Source organism: Chlamydotis macqueenii, chromosome 4 (assembly GCF_036417535.1).
Source record: "Chlamydotis macqueenii isolate bChlMac1 chromosome 4, bChlMac1.mat, whole genome shotgun sequence".
In the NCBI taxonomy this organism is placed as follows: domain Eukaryota; kingdom Metazoa; phylum Chordata; class Aves; order Otidiformes; family Otididae; genus Chlamydotis; species Chlamydotis macqueenii.
In genome coordinates this window covers 12,708,605-12,729,759 of record NC_141559.1, presented here as the reverse complement: position 1 = coordinate 12,729,759, position 21,155 = coordinate 12,708,605, and the positions used below count along the sequence as shown (strand labels likewise).

Below are 21,155 nucleotides of genomic sequence, written 5' to 3'. Positions count from 1 at the left end.
AGGGAACTTCAGGAGACTCTGTCTTTCCTACAAAAAGTGATTCTGCCTGAGGAAAGTAGACCCTGTTCATAAATCAAATGCTCAGGGAATTAGTAATTTCAAATTACTAGGAGACCTCCTGTAATAAATAAAACTTCTTTTAATACGCAATTACATCATACCCTTCTTTCTACATTTATTTTAACTCTCACAGTAAGGTACATGTCTGTACGGAGCAGTTAAGAGGAAGTTAGACCCCCGATCCCATGCTTAGATAAAGTATCTTGGAGGAAGTGCTTTGAATTGCACCTCTGCCCCACTCCCCTTCATTTCCATACATGAGCTTGGTGGGGGCGGGTGTTTTGTTTTTACAACCCCATGTCAGGTTTGTGGTTATGGCTTCCTTGCCTCCAAGCAAGCACTGTGATTTACTATTGCTTCTCACCGTAATCTACATTACTGGCAGTGCTGTAAGCACTTCCAGCAAATAGGCTTTGGAAGAAAATGAAATGCTGGAGCTTGTGAAAGAGCAGAGGTGCTCCCTTCATCTCCTGGTTGAGTGGGAGCTAGGCAATAAAAGTCAAATCTGAGGTTTTGCGTCTCTGGTGGAAAAGGTCACAAACTTTCTAGAATACATGAAAGTTTCCAATGAATGAAATAAGGGAAGGATGTCAAAATGCTGATGTTAGGTAGAAGCATGGAAGTCATTCTTCAAACCCGGTAGTGACAATATATTTGCACTGGAATGCTCTAAATTTAGTCCATGCTGCTTTTTAAAAGGCAAGCTTTTGTGAAAGAGAGCAGCCAACACCATTTTAATTACAGGTCCGATGTAAACCACACTTTTATTGCAACATCCTAGATAAATAAACATCTTCATTTGAGCATCTTCGCTGTCATTTCAAGTTCTGAAATGCTAAATGCAGATCCTTTGCTAGGGATCCTGCTCAGCTGCTGCTCATATTTCCAGGCACCTGACTGTTCTCCAGTTAATGCTCCTAGACTCTCTGATAATAAGCACGTCTGAGTTCCCAGGACGAGCCTAGCTCCATGCCAGGTGGCTAGCCTTGACTACTACAACAGGAAAGAAAAGCTGGCCTAGGTCCTTGGGACCTTTATGTCCTTCGGAGGGGTGTGGAGTCAAGTTACAGTGCAAAATAAAAGCCAAGTCTGATTATTTGTATATCTCTTAGAAACAGTTATAAACTTTGTACAATAAGTTTGCAAATGAGGTAATGTGAAGATGTTGAGTACCGGCACTTGATGGACATATGGAAATGGTTTATCAAAGAGTTGACTGAGAAGTCACAGGGGATGATTTATATTTATATTTCAAGTCTGTGTTCCATTTCTTTTTTTTTAACAGATATTTCTAAAAGCCCTCATTTTATCTGCATTTCATATTTTTTCAGCAGCTCTTTGTACTGCTTCTTGCACTCACTTTCTGGTTCCTAACAGTGCTCACGGGCTTGCTGTACAAGAAATGTGCACGGCAAAGCAGAGGCAGTGTGACTAATATTTAGTGTTGTAACCTCAAAAGTCCTTTGTGGATTTAGCTGTCATCTTTAATACCTGCTGTGTTGGCTCAGTTTTCTTTGGGAATGCCAGGAACGCTATCGACTTCATGCGAGAAGATTCAGGATCCTGCTTGAACATGAGAGGTCTCTCTGGCTGGTAGCCCAAGTTTCAGAGGAATCCATTCTGCTCTTCAAAGCAAGGTGTTTCATAAACGGCATGGGCTTGACGAGTTAGGGCTTGGGCCATGATGTAAATGAATATGGCACTCTGGTGAGGTCTGGCTTGCCGATCCGAGTTAGTGCATGATGTGACCTCAGCTGGGCTTAAATCTCTATTAAAATAAAGCAAAATTGCCTTGTGAGTGTAGCAATTATCCTCAGTCTCTCAAGGGCTGTGGACAGATCTGCTTCTGCTTGGGACTTCAGCTGGGAGGGTTTGTGTAGAAGGAGATGTCATGGAGAATAGCATTACCCTGTGCCATCGGTACCTTTCTAGGTCTCAAGTTTTAGCCAAGAGAGTATTTATACTAACTTACTTTTTAGGAAAGCCTTCTGGAAAGGGTGTTGAAAACATTTGAGAAGACAATAAAATCTCCTGCCCTTCTCAGCACACTTGTAATACATTTTGTCCCTTTGAAGTCAGCTGGTCATAGAAGACTCTCTTTATGAACTGTAACCAACTCTAATCCAAACCAGTGAAGTCCAACACTGGGGAGAAAGCAAGTAATCAGGCACAGCAGAAGCCTTTTTCTTCTCTTGCTGGGTGATAGAAAGCGAGACGGTTTTTAAATGCAGACCATGGTCTGATTCTTCACTCTGTTATCCCGGTGTCGTGCTGCTGTGTTTCTGCAGATGTCAGAGATACAGAACCAATGCATTGAAATGGAGAAGGGAGCCCTTTAAAGCTCTCTGCAGCAGTAACATCCATGGAGTGTGTGGTGGCGTCAGTGAGGGTACAGCTTAATAGCTAGTTTTTTTTGGGTTGTTTTTTTTTTTTTCATTTCTCCGTTGGAAAATCACAATCAAAAGAAGATGAAGAGAAGTCGTAATTTATTCATGTCTGAGCTGCAGGCTCACAAACAGGAGCTCTGGTCTGGAACATAAGGCATATTAACATAACATAACATATCAGGAGGCAGTGAAGGGGGAGCAGTGGCAATCTGCTGAGGAGAACCTTCATTACAATAAATGAAAGAATAACAGCTCATTGCTAAAGTCATTCGTTGCCAAGATCCATATTAGCATTTACAAATACGTGGCTTTGAGAGGTGCTGTGATGATTCCCATCCTTTTTGCTTCTCTGTTCCCGGCTTTGATTCTGCCCTGGGAGGTGGTCTCCTTTTAAGTTTTGCATCCTCCTTTTCTCCGAACAGATGGGTGAGATTGTAATTTTTTCACACGTTGACATGGTGTGAACTATTTGATCCCTTCAGTGTAACAGGCTGTCTTGTAGGCTGCTCTTCGCATGAAAAACATGCACCAGAGATAAGTGAGTTTGTATAAAAACATACTGCTTTCCTGTTCAGGGGTTGGGTTTGCCGCAGTTCCCAGAATGACCACCCGGGAACGGCAAGAGATTTGGATCGGGCTCTGGAATGCGGCGCTTAACTAAGTTATGTCTTCTGGTCTTGCTCTGTAGTCCTGGGAATACTAAATTACCTGGGCTTTCTTGCTGCTTTCTGTATTGTATTTGGTTGTATTTTCCAGTGTCAGGTAATTTGGATAAATTTGCATTTGTGACTACTTCTGCCAAGCTTTGGCCCTGTGGACAGTGCAATAAATGATTGGATTTTTTTTTTTAAGAGTGCCAAAATCTGGAAAGAGTTCATTTGGAAAATTGCTTAACAGATTGCAAATGGTGAATAAATTATTGCACAAGGGAACTTTGGAAAAGGATCTTGAAACTCCTGTGGTGGTAAATTTTCAGTTCAAGAAATACAGCATATACTGGCTCATGCTCACGAAAACCAAGCAAATCCTTACCTGGAAACCATGTGAAGGAATTAGGACTTGTCCTCTCTGCTTTTTTTCCTTTAATATTTTTTTAAATTTGAACATAACAGAAAGTATCTTTCACAATTTCCACAGCACAGTAAAGAAGTGGTTTATGTCACCTAACTTCACTGGTAATTAATTGTTTTGTTTAGACCTTCTTATTTAAGTTTCCCAACTGCTTCACATTGATGCAGGACAGTCGACTCAGACTGAGCGTTTGTAAAACCTGGATTTGAAATGGATGCAAGGAAGTGATTTTGGCACAGCTTCTAAACAGCAAAGGATGTGGCAGCAACGTGTTTCATACTTGTGACCTCAACCAGTTCGACTGGGCATGTTTGACTGTGTGCTTGTTGTTTCATAGAAAGAACAGCCCATGGTGGTCATAGCTCTTAGCATTCAGTCTTTGTTGTTATAACAGTTGTCATTAAGCTGGGATATGGGCTGTAGACTTCTGGGAATGTTCCTTGCCTGATTTATTGACATTGTTTTTTTTTTTATCCCCAGGTTCTTGCTCTGGCTTTCTTTCTCTTTTTCCCTTTCCCACCTCACTCCCGCCGCGCCCCCCCCCCCCCCCCTTACTTGATCCTGCTCTGTGTTTTTTCTCTTAAAAAATATTTGTAGGAGGTAGAGCAGCACCAGAGCAGATTATCAGATAATCTATGATTCTGCAACACCGAAGGTCAAATCCAAAACCCAGTAGATATTCTGGCTAAGTGAACTCTGTGCCCTGGCTCCGGGGCCCTTGACAGGCTCTAGAAGGAAGAAATTTGCTTCTAAGCCGTATACAGCAGAGTTTGGCAATGCATTTCAGCCCTGCGTAGCCACAAGGTGGACTAGCTGTATTCCTAACACTGAATTTCTCTGTGATGGTAGACACTTCAGAGACTCTTTTTTTTTTTTTTTTTTTTTTTTCTGAGAAGAGCAAGGTAGACGTGCTCTTTGTTTAAGCTGTTGTGATTCTTGCTTACAATTGTTTTGTATATAGGGCAGAAGGGGAAGATTTGACTTTGTATAGTAGCTAGGGATGGGTAAATCTTAAAATGTGTGGAGATGTAATTTTATTTTAATCAACATTGAGATGCTTGGAAGATACACTAATTGTCTCTCATCTGATTTTATAAAGACTTTTAAATTATGTTGTCAATATTTTCCTGATTTGGGTTTCCTCATATTTTTTTTTCCCCCTTTTGATACTGATTTTCTTCAAAATTCTAGGAGAAGAGATCAATATTGCAAAAGACTTTCCTGACAGCGGCTTCCCTTTCCTAGCCATGGAGCAGCCTGCTTCCATATTGTCTTGGCAGTAATGCACAAGACACTTCCAAATCGTTGTACAGGTTTGGGCTAATGTTAGCACCTCAAGGTCTACTCAGAAAAACAACCGATTTGAAAATAATTTCTCTTGATTTTCAAATCTGTTGAGATTTTACTCGGAGATGAAATGCAAAAGGAAAGCACAGCCCTAAAGTAACCAGTAGCCACTAGAGTTCAAGTTCTGGGCCTTCTTTAAGTAAATAAAATACTGTAGTCTCCATGTATCTAAGCACACACAATGCTATGTGTTTTAAGCCATTGGCCATTCTGAGGTGTTTATTGGTTGGACAAGACTTCTGTCTTGGTTCTAAGACTATTGTTTTTTTTTTTCCTAAGAAATGTCACACCGAAGTGGTCAAGTTTCCCATCAGAAGTTTTCACTTCAATGAATCAAAATCTTAAAGTGAAAAATACTTTTTTTTTCTTGAATTTTCTGTCTCCTTCTAGTCCAAAACTTTCAGCTAGCTGTGTGACTGTTGTGAATTTGCATTATATCAGAAACATGGCTTACTGGTGTGTCAGCACCCCATGGTGTGTTTGACTCATAGGATGCAGGAGTGAAAAGGTGAAATATGCATTGACAGAGGCAATTTAATGGAGGTTAGAACTTACGTATGACTTTTCCTGATTTGGAGAGATGATTTGGAAGTATAGGAGAATATTTAAAATGCAACAAAATTTATACAGTGCTCCTCCAAGGAAAGGAGGTAATCTTTATTGGAAATGGCGTTACAGTTTTTATTCCAGTGCAGTGACTGCAACTTGTAGCAGAGAGTTTGATAATGGGATCCTGTTGCAAATTGGGAACTGCCTCTTAAATTGGATGGAAAGAAAAGTCAGGATTAAAGCTCTCACTAAGTGGTTTTACATATGGTTCATACCTCTGTCCGTGCTTTCAGATGATTAGAGGGCCACATGTAAATCTGAACTTGAGGTGTCAGTGACAAATGAACTGTACCGTGTTACTTGTCCCTGAAATCTTGAAACTGGCCTTTAGTTTTTGTCTAAATCCGTCACGGAAAGCAGCGGCTAATAAGCAGCACTTGAAGGGGCTGTGTGCGAGCGTACAGCAGCCCTCTGCTCCTGCCAGGAGACAAAAGGAGGAGCAACCTGAGCACTCGTTTTGCTCAGAAGATGAAGAGTTGGGAGCTTAGAAGTCACAGCATCCCTTGTGCTGCTCCAGGCATGAGTTACGATCTGCAAGCTTTTTAACGAATACTGCTTGCTGACTAGTTCTGGCTTGGTTTTGTTTTTTGAGTTTTATTCTTCTCCTGAGTTGTTGTTTGTTGTTGTTGTTGTTATTGCTATCCAAGGGGGTTAGTGCTCTTCAGCATAACAAGGCAGGACCTGCAGTGCTAAGAAAACAGTCATATTTGGAAGCATGATCCCCACCCCTCCCTTAGTTTTGAACTGCCATTTCATTTTAGAGAAATTAGACTGGGATTTAAATTACAAGTGAATACAGCAAGCAGGTGTTTGCTAAGAGTTAGAATGGACAAAGATAGTTTGTTAAGTTTTACGGTGTGCTTTCAGTCATTCAAATGGTATTTGTGAAAGTAGTACAAATTTGCTATTTTTGGCTGGAAACATTTTTTTTTTTTTTAAGGTTGGAGTAAGTGCTGATTTATCCAATAGCTTGGTGGTTGAAGAATTTCTCTATGATGCAGAAGATATAATTAAAATCTCTGTTCTGAGAAACTTTGAAACCCTGTATCTCTACCTTGAATCAGATGCTAGGTAGATAGAATTCAATTTACACCCAGGTCAGGTACAATGCTTAACCAAACCAGTTGCAAAATATCTGGCAACTGACCTACAAATATTTTTTTTTTTGGTGCAGGTATATTATCAACACGCAGTTCTGCAGTATTTCTTGAGTCAGGGACTTAGTGTTTTTTCCAGCAATGCAGCACTTGTGTTCTGGGCTCTTTGCTCTGGTCCTTACCATTGCCTCCTCCATCAACAATCACATCGTACAAGCAGACTGGCTCACTTTCTTCACCTGAGCCCGTGTGCGTGGGGTAGCAGTGGGTTAAGACAGTATCACTGCATTTAGTCCTGCAATACCGCATGATCCGCTTACCTACCTGTGTGTCTGGGTTAATGACAGCATTTGACAGCATGGTTTCTAAGGTGGGCAAGATGTGCAACAGCGATACTGTCCTGCTTTATCTATTTATTTAGTCTCAGTTCAGAGCTTCTTGTCAGCTCTCTACAAGCATGCCAATGTTGAGGATTTCTTTGAGGAATAAGGACTGATAGTGAAGAGCATCCTTAAATTCTGGACCAGCTGTGTTTCTTTGAGAAAAATAATGGAACTTTGTGTTGGTTTTCAAAACACCTTTTCCTTTGAGGGTAATTGCAATACTCCTTTAGGACTGTGCTTGTGATGTCTCTTCTGGGACACGAGAATTCCTCATTCTGTCTTTCTTTTCTCCCACCTGATGAGGTGACCTTGACAACAAAGTTATCTAAATATGGCAACCTCTCCATTCCTTCAAAAGCAATCTTAATATAGATAGCTGGAGGGAACCGGCCACGAAGCAGGAGCTCTCAGCTGTCCTCGGAGGGAGCCCACATGCTGCGTCTTTCCAGCCACAACTCTCAGCCTTGGAATGAAAGGACCAAATGCTAGATTCAGATCTGAGTCTCTTCTTGGTGCGATGCAGATATCAATGATATCAAGCAATGATATCAAGTGGAAAGAAACTAAAGTAATGCTTGAAGCACCTGGGTTTTGTTCCTAACTCAAATATTTGCCTGCAGTGTGGCTTCAGATGAATTCACTGTGCCTCTGATCCTCTTCTTTGAAATAGAAATAATTCTGCTTTTCCACTTTGCTGACTGGGAGGACATGCTATGTAAAAGTTCAGTGTTATTATTTATTTGTGTGTTATTGTTCTGTCTTTTAGCTAAGATGTCAGGGTTTTTGTACTGTTCAGTACTATTTGTGCTGTGCTAACAGTACAAATTTGTGTTATTCTTATTTCTGTGTTGTATTCTGCCATCATGCATCCCTGAATTGTGAGAGAGATAATTGGAATATGTAAGGTATGAGAGGGAATAATTGCCCAGAGGAGGAAAGGGCAGAATTTTTCATAGAATCACAGAATGGTTTGAGTTGGAAGGGACCTTTAAAGGTCATCTGGTCCAATACCCTTGCAAGGAGCAGGGACATCTCCCACATGTGAGTCGTTTTGGCATCCAGGGGAAGGTGTCAAACCACCCTCCAGGTGGGCAGTCGTTGAGTGCCAGTGGGTGCATTGGAGATGCCGCTGTGATTGCTCTCCTGATAGAGAGCTGGACCACCTGCATCTGTGATCTGCCTTATTGCTGGCTCAAACACTGATACCTGCTGCCTTCCTGTTGGGCTTAGCTTGAAAGGCAATATGGGTAGGCAGCTCAAATGGGCCATACTTGTATGGGAAGCATGGGTGCCACAATCTATTGGTTTCCCCAAAGGACTCCTCTCTCAAATGGTTTCTCACCTCTCCATTATAAACCTATTTGCTTTGTCTAGATGGTTTGGCTTAGATATGTTATTTTTTACTGGTAGTTTCTAATGATGATATTTTGGGATCACCAAATGTGCATTCACCATCATTAGTGGCTTCTTCTCATGTTATTTGTTTCATGTTCAGGGAATAGCAACCAGATTGCAAAATAATGAGCTACCTTGTGTATTTCAGAAACATACCCCTCGCAATATGCATTTCAATGATTATCGTCACAGTTGGCTATGTGTTAACAAACGTGGCTTATTTCACTACAATCAGTGCTGGGGAATTGCTGCTTTCAAAAGCTGTAGCAGTGGTAAGTTACAGAAGAAAAATACAAAGCTATATCCCTGCTGCAGTTGTGTTTGTTGATATATTCTTCTTTCCAGGGGAAAAAATTATGGGGATATATCCAATCATGCTTTTCTATGGCTCCTCTTTTACACCACGTATTAGCATCCCAGTGAACTTAGTCTGATTTTTTACTGATGAGTGGGATTGCACTTAAGGCCATCAATAGCATTTGTAATGCAACGTTAGACCGTATTTATTTACCTGACATAACAAAGTCAATAGGACTTAAATTTTATAGCCAAGTACATGCAAAAAAAAGTCTATGCTAAATTGTAGTCCGAACTCCTGGGAAGCAGAAAACACAGATATTTGTGGACGTGGCAGCTCTGAATTATTTTTTTTTGTAGCAAAACGCAGTAACGCTGTCTCTGCATAACCTGCGTCCCGAGTACTTAGCAAGGGGGTTGCGGTGAATGCCAGAGCTCATTTGGGAAGGAGTTGCAAGGCAATCTGGCTTGGAAATACTGCTTTGATTGTTCCTGCTGAATTGTGGTGATAACAGTGATTTTTATATTTATAGTATCTGACTCGCAATGAGGAAATAAAAATTTTCATTTACTTTCCAGTAGTGACACTGCCTGTGGCTATTTCAATTGACACGGCATTTGACATAGCATTTAAAAAATCACCAAATTCTGTAGCTCATGGGAGATTTAGAAACAATACATTTTGCAAACCTGAAGAAAATTGTGCCTGTCTCCTGTGATGCCCCAAACTCCAATTTAGGCTCTTCTGGTAACCTAGAACAGTAAAGTGCGAATAGATGGACTATACCACTGGGTAGCACCAGATAAGTAATATGAAGGCTGTAGAAAAATATATTAGGTATGCAGATCAGACCTCAATCCATTCAGACTGGGTTGTCTTTTTTTTTTTAGTCATAATGGTCTAAACCGACAGAAATCAGGGCCTGATTCCCCCTCCACAGCATTGCCTCAACTGGCAATATTCAACACACAGTCAGGAGTAAGCCTAGGAGACCTCGTCTGCCTTGGCGTCACAAAATGAGAGGTAAATGCACAGCACAAATTTCAGTGAGGGATGCAGAAAAGGGGTAGAAATAAAACCACACTCATTAATAATTTATTAATAGAGTAAAATTACTTTCATGTTTTGTGAAAAATCAATTTGTTTCTCTCTCTCCTCTAACAGACCTTTGCTGAACGACTGATGGGAAACTTTTCTTTGGCTGTACCAGTATTCGTTGCTCTCTCCTGCTTTGGATCCATGAATGGGGGCATTTTTGCGGTCTCCAGGTGAGCATTGCTAATATTACCGGGGGTGAAGGGCATGGGATATACACTGAAAGTAAGGAAGCAAGAGGAAGGGAGAGCAGGATATGTTCTTTCGGCGGGAAATGAAAAATGACTGTCATGTTTACCAGCTGTGGGGCTTCTCACTTTGTTCCTGTTAAGTTTAGTATCTTATTGTGAAAACCCTTTGAATGGTTTGGAATTAATCCCTCTGCGCATAGCACTTAATTAATGGCTGCTTTGTTTCATGTGAAGGAGGGAAATTGGAGGGAAAATATTAACTAATTCCAAACACTGATCATAGCGTAAGGTAAGGGCAGGACACCTTCAGAGATGACTTTGATTTCTGTGTATGGGCTGCTTCTGTTAGTCTTTTCATTCAGAATACCTCAAACAAGCCTAAGAAGTGCCGATGTGCTCTGTGACTTTCATGAGCCGCTTTGCCTAGTCACAGTAATGAGCACATTTAAAGTCTGTCCACATTTATTTCCCACCAGGATGTTCTTCGTTGCATCCCGCGAGGGTCACCTTCCGGAAATTCTCTCCATGATTCATGTCCGCAAGCACACTCCTCTGCCAGCTGTCATTGTTTTGGTAAATCATACAAACAAATGTTCCTGCACAAGAATTCGTATTATGGGCTTGCTCTGGAGGATTCGAGCAGAATTTGGGCACTGCTTGAGTCTCATTTATTAATGTGTACATGGGCTTTGGGCAGGGCAGAGGACAGTGAAGACAGGAATGAGATTTGGGAGTTGTTCTTATTCTATCATCTTCCTTGCTGTCTTATCGGCAGCACTTGACTGCCTATCGCTGCAGCCTGATTCGTGTCTTATTGCCCTTTATTTCTAAGGACCTGCTAGTGATGAGCTAGTTCCCTTTCAGAGAAACAAATTCCAGCTAAACAAACAAACAGAAAACGGATTCATTTAACTGAAAGCGTAGCTAAACACCAGCATCTGTGAGAACCCTAAAGACTCGTTATACCACCTTATAGTGAAAAATGCAAACAGTTATGCACTAAGATAATGGAAGGGGAACCCTCAGCAGTGCAGTGTAGCGGTGATTAAAAAATGAGAGAACGTGTGCCTGGGCAACAGTCTGTGAATTGTCTGAGGAAAAGCACCAGTATTGCAGTGGAAATCCTATTAGTGACTTCTAAAATAGCAGCAGAGCTAAACGTTGGCCATGTGTTTGCATTGCAGACTAGTTCGTATGGTAAAATGTTAGGACAAAAATGTCCAATTACCGACCTTGAACCTCAGTTTGCATAGTGCCAAGGAGATTTGCACTTGCAGTCTTCATAACTATGGGTGCTCAGCCCCTCTTTTGGGACAAATGTCTGTAATGTATCTGGACAGACCTTGGCATCCGTGGGGAATTCTAGCCGCAGCAGAAGAGCCATGTGCATCTATGAGTCTACACTACTAAGATCAGATGCTGGTACTGGAATTTAAATAGATTTTTGCTGTAGATGCCTATAAGCTTACTTCTGAAGTACCAGCTGAAATGTTGGATTTTATATGTGCGCATCCAACTGTAGGCTTCTAAATTTTGAAAATTAGGCAATGTGATTATGGTGAAAAGTTTTAATGGAATTCATTTTACATAAGCATTTAGTTTGCATTTTATTTCTTCGGGCTGAAGTAGTTATACCTTTTGGGTAAATTGCATTGACTGTTTTCTGTGGAATGAAATGCATTAAATGTATGAATATATATATTTTTTTTCTGGAAAGACATTTTCTGCTGTTGCATTTGGTCCTGTTACATGAGTGCATTGATTCCCTTTGAAAAAGTCAGATTCTCTTATGAAGATGGCTTTGCTTCAGAGACTGTAATTTTTTTTTTTTTGCCTTATTACAAATAGAATAGTTGAGGACATATTCAGCATCAATAGTCTACATTTTAGCATTTTCTTGTTTTATTTCTCCTGCCAAGGTCTACACACTGTAAGAAAGAGAAGAGCTCTTGAGGATAAGCTGAGAAAATGGCAATGTTCAGTGTTTGAGGCTTGTTAAATAAAGAAGCATTTCTAGGAATTAACACGTCTGTTTATGAATGCATTTGGTATTTGATAGATGTGTGTGTAGCAACTCCAAGAAATCATGCAATCTGATTTTAACCTTATATTATTTTTCTTGATAGGTTTCCTTCACTGTCCATGGCCCTTTCTTGCATTATCATGCTTATAACTGAGACTTTAAACTTTTAGGGACTGGGTCTATATAGAAGAAATCCTGCCCAGTATAATTTAGTGGTAAAATTTCCTTTGACCTTTACAGAGAAGGAGTTTGCTTAATATCTGTGTGTAAAGAACTAAGCATTTTTAAGTCGTTAGAGACTGGAAGTCAGAGACCCATATTTGAAATATTGATCCTTTCGGTTCAAATCCATGCTGTCTTCACTGATTAAAAAAAAAAAAAAAAAAAGAGAGAGAGAGAGGCAGGCTGTGAATCTAGATAACTAAGTTAGTTTTCCTTACGTAAAGATTTAGCCCAGTGTTTTCCTCCATCTGCAGTTGATTTCACCTGTTGCCTTGTTACAAACCTAGAGAAGCTGTCCATGCCAAGATCTTCCCTCTTGCTGAATGATAAGGGCTATGGTGAATTTGACTCATTCCTTCATCCCTGAACACAAGGGCTGTGTCATTGTGGGCATAGGGTGTCTTGAAGAGGAAGTGCAAATGACCCTGCAGAGTTGATCTGGGCTACAAATACTCTGCTTTTCTCCAGAGATCACCCTGCAATAGATCTCTAGCCTACACTAATGATCTCATCCAAGGCACACCACTCTAGTTTATACATAAGCTTTTGCCTGCCTCGCAGAAGCCTTGTATCTCAGGACAGCTTTTTAATGAGGAAATGTGTTTATTCTAGTGTCTCCTCTCCTCCTTGCTGTTCAGTAGCTGCCTGAGTGACAGCTAAAGGCTTCTCTCTGCTTAGAGATGTTTGCATTCTGATGTGCAGTAAGTCTACACCCTGCAAGCCTGGAAGGCAAACTACAAATACAAGTTGGTGGCAACCCAGTGCGCCCAGTGGCATCCCATGGTGTGTGGCTAACCCCTACCATGACTGCTTTGCTGAGTTCCCCTGTGGCAGCCTGGGGGACCATAAGACTTTTTTTTTTCTTCCACAAGGCACCTAGAAACCTCCACTTTCCTATGATCAGATGTGACCAAAATTTAGCTGCTCTTGTTATTTGCATCCGTGGTAAATGAGTAAAACTGCAGTGGGTTAACATATTTTTCAGGTCCCATCAGAACGATGCCCAGGATGCTCAAGCATTTTGGTGATGCAGTGGGCTGCACGCCTGTGTATTTGTCTGGGTCACAGGGGACAGATATGTATTGATCACGTGTGGCTAGCCGGGACAGATATATGTTGATTGAACGTGATCTAGGGGAACAGCTAGGTATCTGTCACACACCTGTTTGGCATGAGAAAGGCAGAACCAGTGTCTGTGGCCCTCAGGCGTCTCGGCAAAAGGCTGTGCTGCCTGTCCCTGTGGAAAAAAAAAATTGACATCGCTGCTGTAAAATAATAGAGATCAATCCACTAAACCCCTCTTATGCTCTGAATTTCTTTTGCAGCATCCTCTCACAATGATAATGTTATTCAACGGGGATCTCTACAGCCTCCTGAATTTTCTCAGTTTTGCCAGGTGGCTTTTTATTGGACTAGTAGTTGCTGGGTTGATTTATCTCAGATATAAACGTCCTGATATGCCTCGTCCTTTCAAGGTAACCTCCGCTCTCTACTGTTTTACATGAATCCTTCTCCCTCCTATCTATTCTGTAGTCAGTTAGTAAAGCAGCATTTTCTAATGTAAAAAGCTTTTTTTTTTTTTTTGAGAAAAACAGAGTTAATAGAAAACAGTCTTTTGCATGGAAGGGTTTCCGAGTGTTTTTCTGCAAAGTCCCTGGTGCTACCCCAGCCGCACTCCCTTCTGAGAGACAATCCTTGCCTGTTCCCTGATGTGGGGCAGCGACAGATGCTGCTGTACCAAAATGAAGATATTTGCTCTGTTTTGCCTGTCTGTGGCATTAAGGCAGGGTGATGCAAGCTGTATGGAAACACCTCTAGTCCTGTGTAGTCACAAAGGGTTCAAATAATTTTGCCACCAGGATTCATGTCAGGCATAAGCATTAATATTAAACATTTATTTAATTGCCTGTCCAATATCAAATATGCCAATTTGATGTGCCCAAAAGTGAGTAGTGCTATTATTATGATATTTGGGATTTGCAATAGATTTTCAGACACAATCATTTTGAACCCAGAAAGAGAATGCTAATAGCCTACCCATTGAACAGTCGCTGGTTTGGCGTTGGTTCCGCCACTCTTTTTGCTTGTTTTGAGTAACATCAGACAAAGTAAGTTGTCCCATTGTGTATCCAGAAAGATAATGTCCATCATGAAAAAAATGGAGGAATCTATCTCTGTTTATATATTGCCAAGAAGTCTGTTTTGTGAAGAACTAAGAATGTGCAGTGTTGCATTCTTGTAGGTATATCTGTAAATAAGAAGGTCAACAGTACGGCCTATTCTGCTTTGATTAAAAAAAAATGCTTTGACGGTGCACAAAAGAGGAACAGTAATGCTTCAAGGCATGAAAGGAGGAGAATAATCTCCAAGGAATTCTCCAATTCTCCGTTACACTGAACATCTCACAAGCAATGCCTGTAGGCGTTTCCTTGAGAGAGGTGATAACACAGTGATTGCAGTGGTGTTCTGGAAAATTGAAAGAATTAATTTGATATTGTTATTTTTTGTTACTTTCAACACTGACACTAACAATGCTATCAGTCGTACAGTCAGAAAGTGCTTTTTCAGTAGCTATCGGTTGCATAATGTTATCAGATATCTTTATCACTGGTCAAATTGGTGTTTAATTTGCTCTCTTCCTGCCAGATTTTGATTTTTACCTTAGGAAGAAAATCAATATGTTCTTAATAGTTTTAAAAGGTGACTTCAGCTCCTGGTTGTGTTTTAAAATGTTTTCTAATAGGTAATTATCAAAGAGGAAATCTTACCGCAGTTAGTGCTGCGTACTTATCTACTGGAGGATTAGAGAAAGGACTTTTGCAGGGTAACTTATTTACAGCCCTTAGGTGTTAAGAGATGTAAAACACTGTAGTGCTTTAGTGTGTGATTAAGGGACTTCTGTGGTACTTACTGCAGAGCACTCCGTGTAGCTTGCTTCCTGCAGTCACTGAGATTTTGTGTGCGCGCTCTAGATACCCGTATTTCTCCAGAACTGTCCTGTACTCTTAGGTTTTATCCAATTTACGTTCCATGGAACATTAAATGCCACAGTCCTTCAAGAACAAGGTCAATGTGAAGTGATGGTTCTTTGTGTTGTTATGTTTCAGGTGCCTCTCTTTATTCCAGCCTTGTTTTCCTTCACCTGCCTCTTCATGGTTGCACTGTCACTTTATTCTGATCCAGTGAACACAGGGATTGGATTTGCAATAACCTTGACTGGAGTTCCAGCCTACTACCTCTTTATCGTATGGGACAAGAAGCCAAGGTGGTTCAGAAAGCTCCTAGGTAAGTCCTGGTGGGACTCCTTTCCTTTGTGCTGACTCCAGGAATTTCTCAGGGCTCCCCGTGCTGTGAAATCCTTCTGATCGATCCTCTCAGCTGCTCTGAGCTGGGGATGACAAGGCAAGTTTCTCTTCTGTGTGTGCTGTAGTGTTGTTCTGCTGGCTACAATCAATGTCTGTTAACTAATGAGATATGTTCACAGCAAGCCTATTCTTCAGCTAGTGATTGACTTTAAATGACTGGATGCCTCTCCCCCTGTCCCCTTCTCCCTTCCCTCCCCTCCAAACATCTGATTCCTTTTAAATCACCCATCTCCCTCCCCTGGCTGTTGGCCTATGCTAACAGAGAAAGTATTTCACTCCTAGGAGAATCGGTTTGGAAACTTACATATCACAGTTGGGATGACAGGGTGTGCTCAGGGCTCCCTACTGAGACCACACGTCTATGGAATATTTGGAATGGGATAGGCTCTGTCGGGCTTGGTATGGGGATATTGCCCTTGGTGGTGGCTCCCAACAAAGCGATAGCAAAATATACTGTGCCTGATACACCTCTGTGGAAATTGTTTCTGTGCTTCATGAAAAACGACTTCTCAGTGACTTGGCTGTAGTATTTCACACCTGAAATACAGTGAGAATCATTTTTATACCACTTCTGAAAGTTTTTGAAAGCATTTGTGGAAGTTCTGGGGTTATTTGGAGCATTTCAGTTAGAAAGAAGTCAGTATCATTTATTACAGCTCCCCATTCCTCTCTTTTTTTTTTTTTTTGTTAGTGAGCATGATAGGAGGTTCCCAAACTGGAGGTAATTTTCAAAACATGAAACAAGAATATTGGCAAAATATTTGAGGAATGATGGATTATATATTCAACAAAACTGAAAGAAAATGTATTCTACTGCAAAAGAAACACTCAACCCATGAAAGTTTACAAACAAACCATTTTTAGTTGAATAGGTGCTGAATCAAAAATGCATCTTGTCTTCTGTGCTTCAGTCTCAAGGGGTGATTTAAAAGGAGCTGCTCCCAATAAAAGAATGGGATTTTTATATGTATGCTATTATCCTATAAACTTTAATATGTATTTTCTCTGTATAAATGTAGGTTATATAGCTATACCCTATCTGTTGTAGAATCTGTGAATTTTTCTCTCAATTCATGCTAGGAAGTCCATATACTATAGGGCAGAAAGTATTTACAGCAAAAGATGTTAGTTTAAGGCTGGCACGCTCTGGTCTTCTTAATTTTATACTCATAAAGTTATAAATGACTTGCAATGGCCTGGGAATAGGTAGAAAGCTCCAGTGCAAATGAAAACAGATGTATGCAAAAAGACATTCTACTAAATAGTGGTTTTTTTTGTGTGTTTATAATTTCTCATCCTTGACATTTAGGGACTAGGAAATTTTCCCTTATCAGAGCCGGGAGATTTTTGGCATTTTCTGTGAAGTCTCAGAGGTTTTGGAATGCAGTTACTTGAATCTCTGGCCACAGGATGCCAGTGTTGAACTGCATGACTTGGATGAGAGGAAAAAAAATATTCTCTTTAAGGTAGACTGGGTAGATGTTAAGTTTTTTCTGCCAGCTGTGACAATGAAGGTGAAGCTTCTAGCTTTTCAGATAACACAAAATTCCACACCTAGAAAGAAGGCCTGGTGCCTGTGTAATATCTGCAGATGGACACAGTGCCCTGGCTTGGAGGGGAAAGCAGCGGATGCCAGTCAGTGAGTGAAACAGCTTGTTTGTTTTGTAATTATTATTCCCGAAATAATAACAGTAATCACAGAAAACTGATTCTGACAGTTTTGAGGTGGAGCAGAGTGGAGATTTACCTGTTTAATAAGAAGATTTTTTTTTTTTCCCCCCTCAGAAGAAGCAATAAACCTTCTGTGTGGAGTCATTAAACTGGCATTATTTTGTGAGCGTTGAGGGAGCTCTATTGTATAGCCTGAGAGCATTTTCCAGAGGCATTGAATGAGGATAAATTCACTTAAGGTACCTCTGTGAGATATAGAAAGGAAAAGTCATTGGTCAGCTGCAAGCTTGATATTCTAACCTTGAAGCAGAATGCGTTAGGTGTACATAGGCATGAAAAGAGTAATTCCAGACACGAGGTAAATGGACAACATGAAAAAATGTAATTGTCATTTAAGATACCAGATTAACTGGGCAACTTTCTTTGAGAAGATAACTCATTTTTCTTGACGAAGGAGAATGTGATAGATCCAATCTACTTAAACTTCAGCAAAGCCTTTTGTGTAGTACCATGGGTGGAGTGAAAGCCCGTTAGCCTGAACATGGCATCACGCTAACAAGACTATTCCCAGCTGCAGCGCAGCACAGGAACCAAGCGGCGTGGGGCTCACCTTACCCCTTTGCAGAGTCACCTTGCTGTGGAACTGGACTTGTTTGGCTCCCCAGATGTGCTTTGGAGATGAGAGGTGACTGCTGCTCATAAACCCTAGGTGGAACATGTGCTATTTAAGTAAAGGACAGCACTGGAGTGAAACCACGTGGGTACAGACCAGCCCCATGTAAGATGAACCTTGATATTCAGAACAGGTTTTGTAAGGATCAGAGGAGTGGGATGCTGAACAGCCAGAAGGAGTAGTGGGATAAAAGACCCAGCCTGAAGATGTGTACGTTTACGAAAGGGGTTTTAGGCTGGTCACACTAGCAGAGACCTTGAATTGGATTACCTAAGAAATTATCTTTGAGGCTGAACATCTTTCCTCTGTACATTTTAACTGTCCTTAGTGGCATTTACATTGCCCATTCTCCTTACCAAATTGCTACAGGGAACGAAAGGTAACTCCACAGTTTGTGGGGTTAATAGGGTCTGGGTGGTATATGCAGTGGTATTTTTGTTCTCTCCTCTTCCAAAGAGATTTTGCTGTAGCACCGGATGTGCTGGGACAAATAATTTTCAGCTAGTACAGGCTTCATTTGACCTCTGCTTTCTTGCTTTTTTGTAGAACTAATGTGAAAATGAAAAAAGTCAAGCCTAGCAAATCCTACAAAGCAGATCCGCGTGTAAAAGCATGAGGCACCAGCACCAGAGCAGTTTGATTTGGGCTTCCTCGGTTGAAAACCCAACCTCAGACTCATATTTAAAACATCTACTTCTTTACAGTAGATTGAATTGCAAGGAGCTTAAAAGTTGAATCTTGCTTTCTTCATATCCTGAGCCCATGCTGGAAAAGAGATCTGTTTATATAACGAAATGTCTCTTTCAGGATTATTTACACCAGAGGACACTTGCTCACTCAGGACATAGTGCTATATGCTCAGTTTGCTTCTCTTTGTTGAGTTTATGATGTTAGGATCCGCAGGAAATAATCTCAGCCTTTTGTTGTCGCAGATTTCATGTCCAGTCTTACACATATGCAGTAAATTACTGCTTTCTTTCCTTTCCCAAGATTTATGTGGTGCTTATGTAGATACCAGCTCTGCGTTTTTTACATAAGTTGTCCCCTGGGACCTATTTACAGTGTGTTCCCCTCTTGAAAGGGAAAATGATGTTTTAAAGTGTGTGTGTGTGTGAGGGGTGGAAGTAGTCTTTACTGCCATGATACGTTAAGTTGTCTTGTTACAAATGTGAAGCTAGTTCTGTAACTCCAGGTACTGCTCAAAGCAGACAATATAGAGATACTGGCGGGAGACAGATTGGAACCTTTTTTTTTCTTGAGGGAAAATATGCTTTAGACTGTCTTATCCTGAGTGTATTGCAACCAAAAAAACAAAGTGAGCACCCCAGGCCCCCACAACTTGTCTGATTGCTCCTCCATGCTTTCATCCCAGCACAGAGCAACACTTCCATGGAAATGGAAGAGTGGCAGCTGGCTCCTGCCACGATGAGGGCAAGGTCTCGCTGCAGGTGGCTCTGACCGGCTTGTTGAAGAGGATATTAAAATCACAGCCAGCTCTCAAGATGCCCAGACTTTCTCTCTTCTGCCGTGCCCTTTTCCAAGAGCTGTGACACCATAGCTCAGCTTGACAGAAAGTCTGTTTTTCTTCTTCCTTTGCTCAGCCTCAAACTTGGAAGGGGATGGGATGGCAGGGGCGAAGCTCTGCTGGCTTCCTGCTGCTGCCTTTCCTCATGCCCTTCACCTCTGCTGTGCTCAGCCCGGTCCTGAAGTCCCCACCACGGATAGGGGAGGGAGATGGGAGGAAAATGCAGTCCCTGTTGAATCTCAGCCTCTCTGACCCCATCAGTTTATAGTCTGAGGGCAACCTGGCTTTGCACTGAGCTGGTGACCTCCAGAGAAGAGCGAAAGATGGTAGAGTTTCCCTTAGGGGAGTAGGAAAGCAGTTTCAGTTCATATCTTCTGTGAGTTGCGTTGCTTTACCCTCTTTGCTTTACACTGGTGTGAATGCCGACGTGTCATACTCGACAAGGAAAAGAAGAGCTTTCTCTGACAACTCCTGCTTGTTTAAAATGGGTTACTAAAAAAAAAAAGTGACAAGTGAAAGGAGTGGTAAGAGAATGCTCTTTTACTATTCTATATGTAAATTAACTGTGCCATTTATGAATCAGCACCCTAAAAAGAAAACCACCAAAACCACCAGAAAGAAATAAGTGTCCAGAGTGAGAAAAAGACAGTGTGATGTTGCTTTGGATGTGTGACGTTCTTAGACCTGTGAAGCTTTGTAATAATTGTTTCCATTTATTTTATTTTATTTTTTTCTTAGGCACACCTAAATTAACTTATTTGAACTCTTTCATTCTTATTTCAACATTGGAACTTTGTTAAAACAAAGCAGTTGTGCAGAGCAATCATGCTTCCAAATAGCCTTTAAATGCATGCAGACCTTTATTGAACAAGTTTGTACCTCCATACCCTTCCATTGTTTTTGTGTATGCATAGCCTTGGATCAGAGACAAAGAAAACATAGTTAAAAAGAAAAGAAAATGAATCAGGAATTCAAATGATGTTTTTATCTTTGCAGACAGGGTAACTCTAACATTGCAAATCCTCTTGGAAGTCGTCCCATCAGAGGAAGACCAGGAATCCTGATCTTCATGTACAGCTTTTGGCTTGGTGTTTCATTTCAACCTGAGGAAAAGAGGGTAGGGAGATTTCTCCCCTACCTAACGTTCTGCAAACTGGAGGAATAAGCCACAGCTGAGATGGACACCGAGCGTGTCAGTTACCAGAACTGTATTTCACGATGTTGCAAATTTTGTAAGGTGGGGTTGGTTTATACGTAGAAAGCAGGAACTTGTTCTATGGGGGAACTTCTCTCTTCACTATTTCTTTTGTTCCAGTGTCATATTTTAACAAACCCTAGGTTCGTTAAACTACGATTTTGGTTGCTCTGTCACTGAAAATAGGTTTAAGCGATGTATAAGTAATAGTCAGGTGTACTGCGAGGAGTGTATCCTGCTTGCTGTCCCTGAAGAGCCCAACTCTCACCAAGAAAGGGTGAGATAAAGCTGCTGAGTTTCCCTTACTGATGTTCTTCCCGTCATTCCGTTAGGCAGCCTGCTTTGACTTCTTTTAGCTTGCTGGGAGCACCAGCACACTGATGCAGAAGCACAGTGATTTCCACACCTTTGTGGTGGCAAGTTCAAGGTTTCTTCATTCCGGGGTTGTTATACTATAGCCTATAGGAATGTTATCTGAGAATTAATATTTCTGCCAGTGGGGCAGGAAGATTTTAGGCTGGGGGCAGTAATTTCATACATGTTAAAGT

At 41.1% G+C, this 21,155-nt stretch overlaps 1 protein-coding gene across 2 annotated transcripts in view; it reads left to right on the top strand.

Annotated features, from left to right (window-relative positions):
- SLC7A11 (solute carrier family 7 member 11) overlaps positions 1-20,661 on the top strand; it is a 60,092-nt gene extending 39,431 nt beyond the window's left edge. For both annotated transcript variants that reach the window (XM_086746312.1, XM_086746311.1), the window contains 6 exons: positions 8,498-8,621; positions 9,812-9,915; positions 10,410-10,506; positions 13,504-13,653; positions 15,286-15,463; positions 20,409-20,661. In XM_086746312.1, the coding sequence (XP_086602438.1) occupies positions 8,498-8,621; positions 9,812-9,915; positions 10,410-10,506; positions 13,504-13,653; positions 15,286-15,463; positions 20,409-20,476 (721 nt within the window). In that variant the 3' untranslated portion in view covers positions 20,477-20,661. The remainder of the gene's footprint in view (positions 1-8,497; positions 8,622-9,811; positions 9,916-10,409; positions 10,507-13,503; positions 13,654-15,285; positions 15,464-20,408) is intronic.
- The last annotated feature ends 494 nt before the right edge of the window (positions 20,662-21,155 follow it).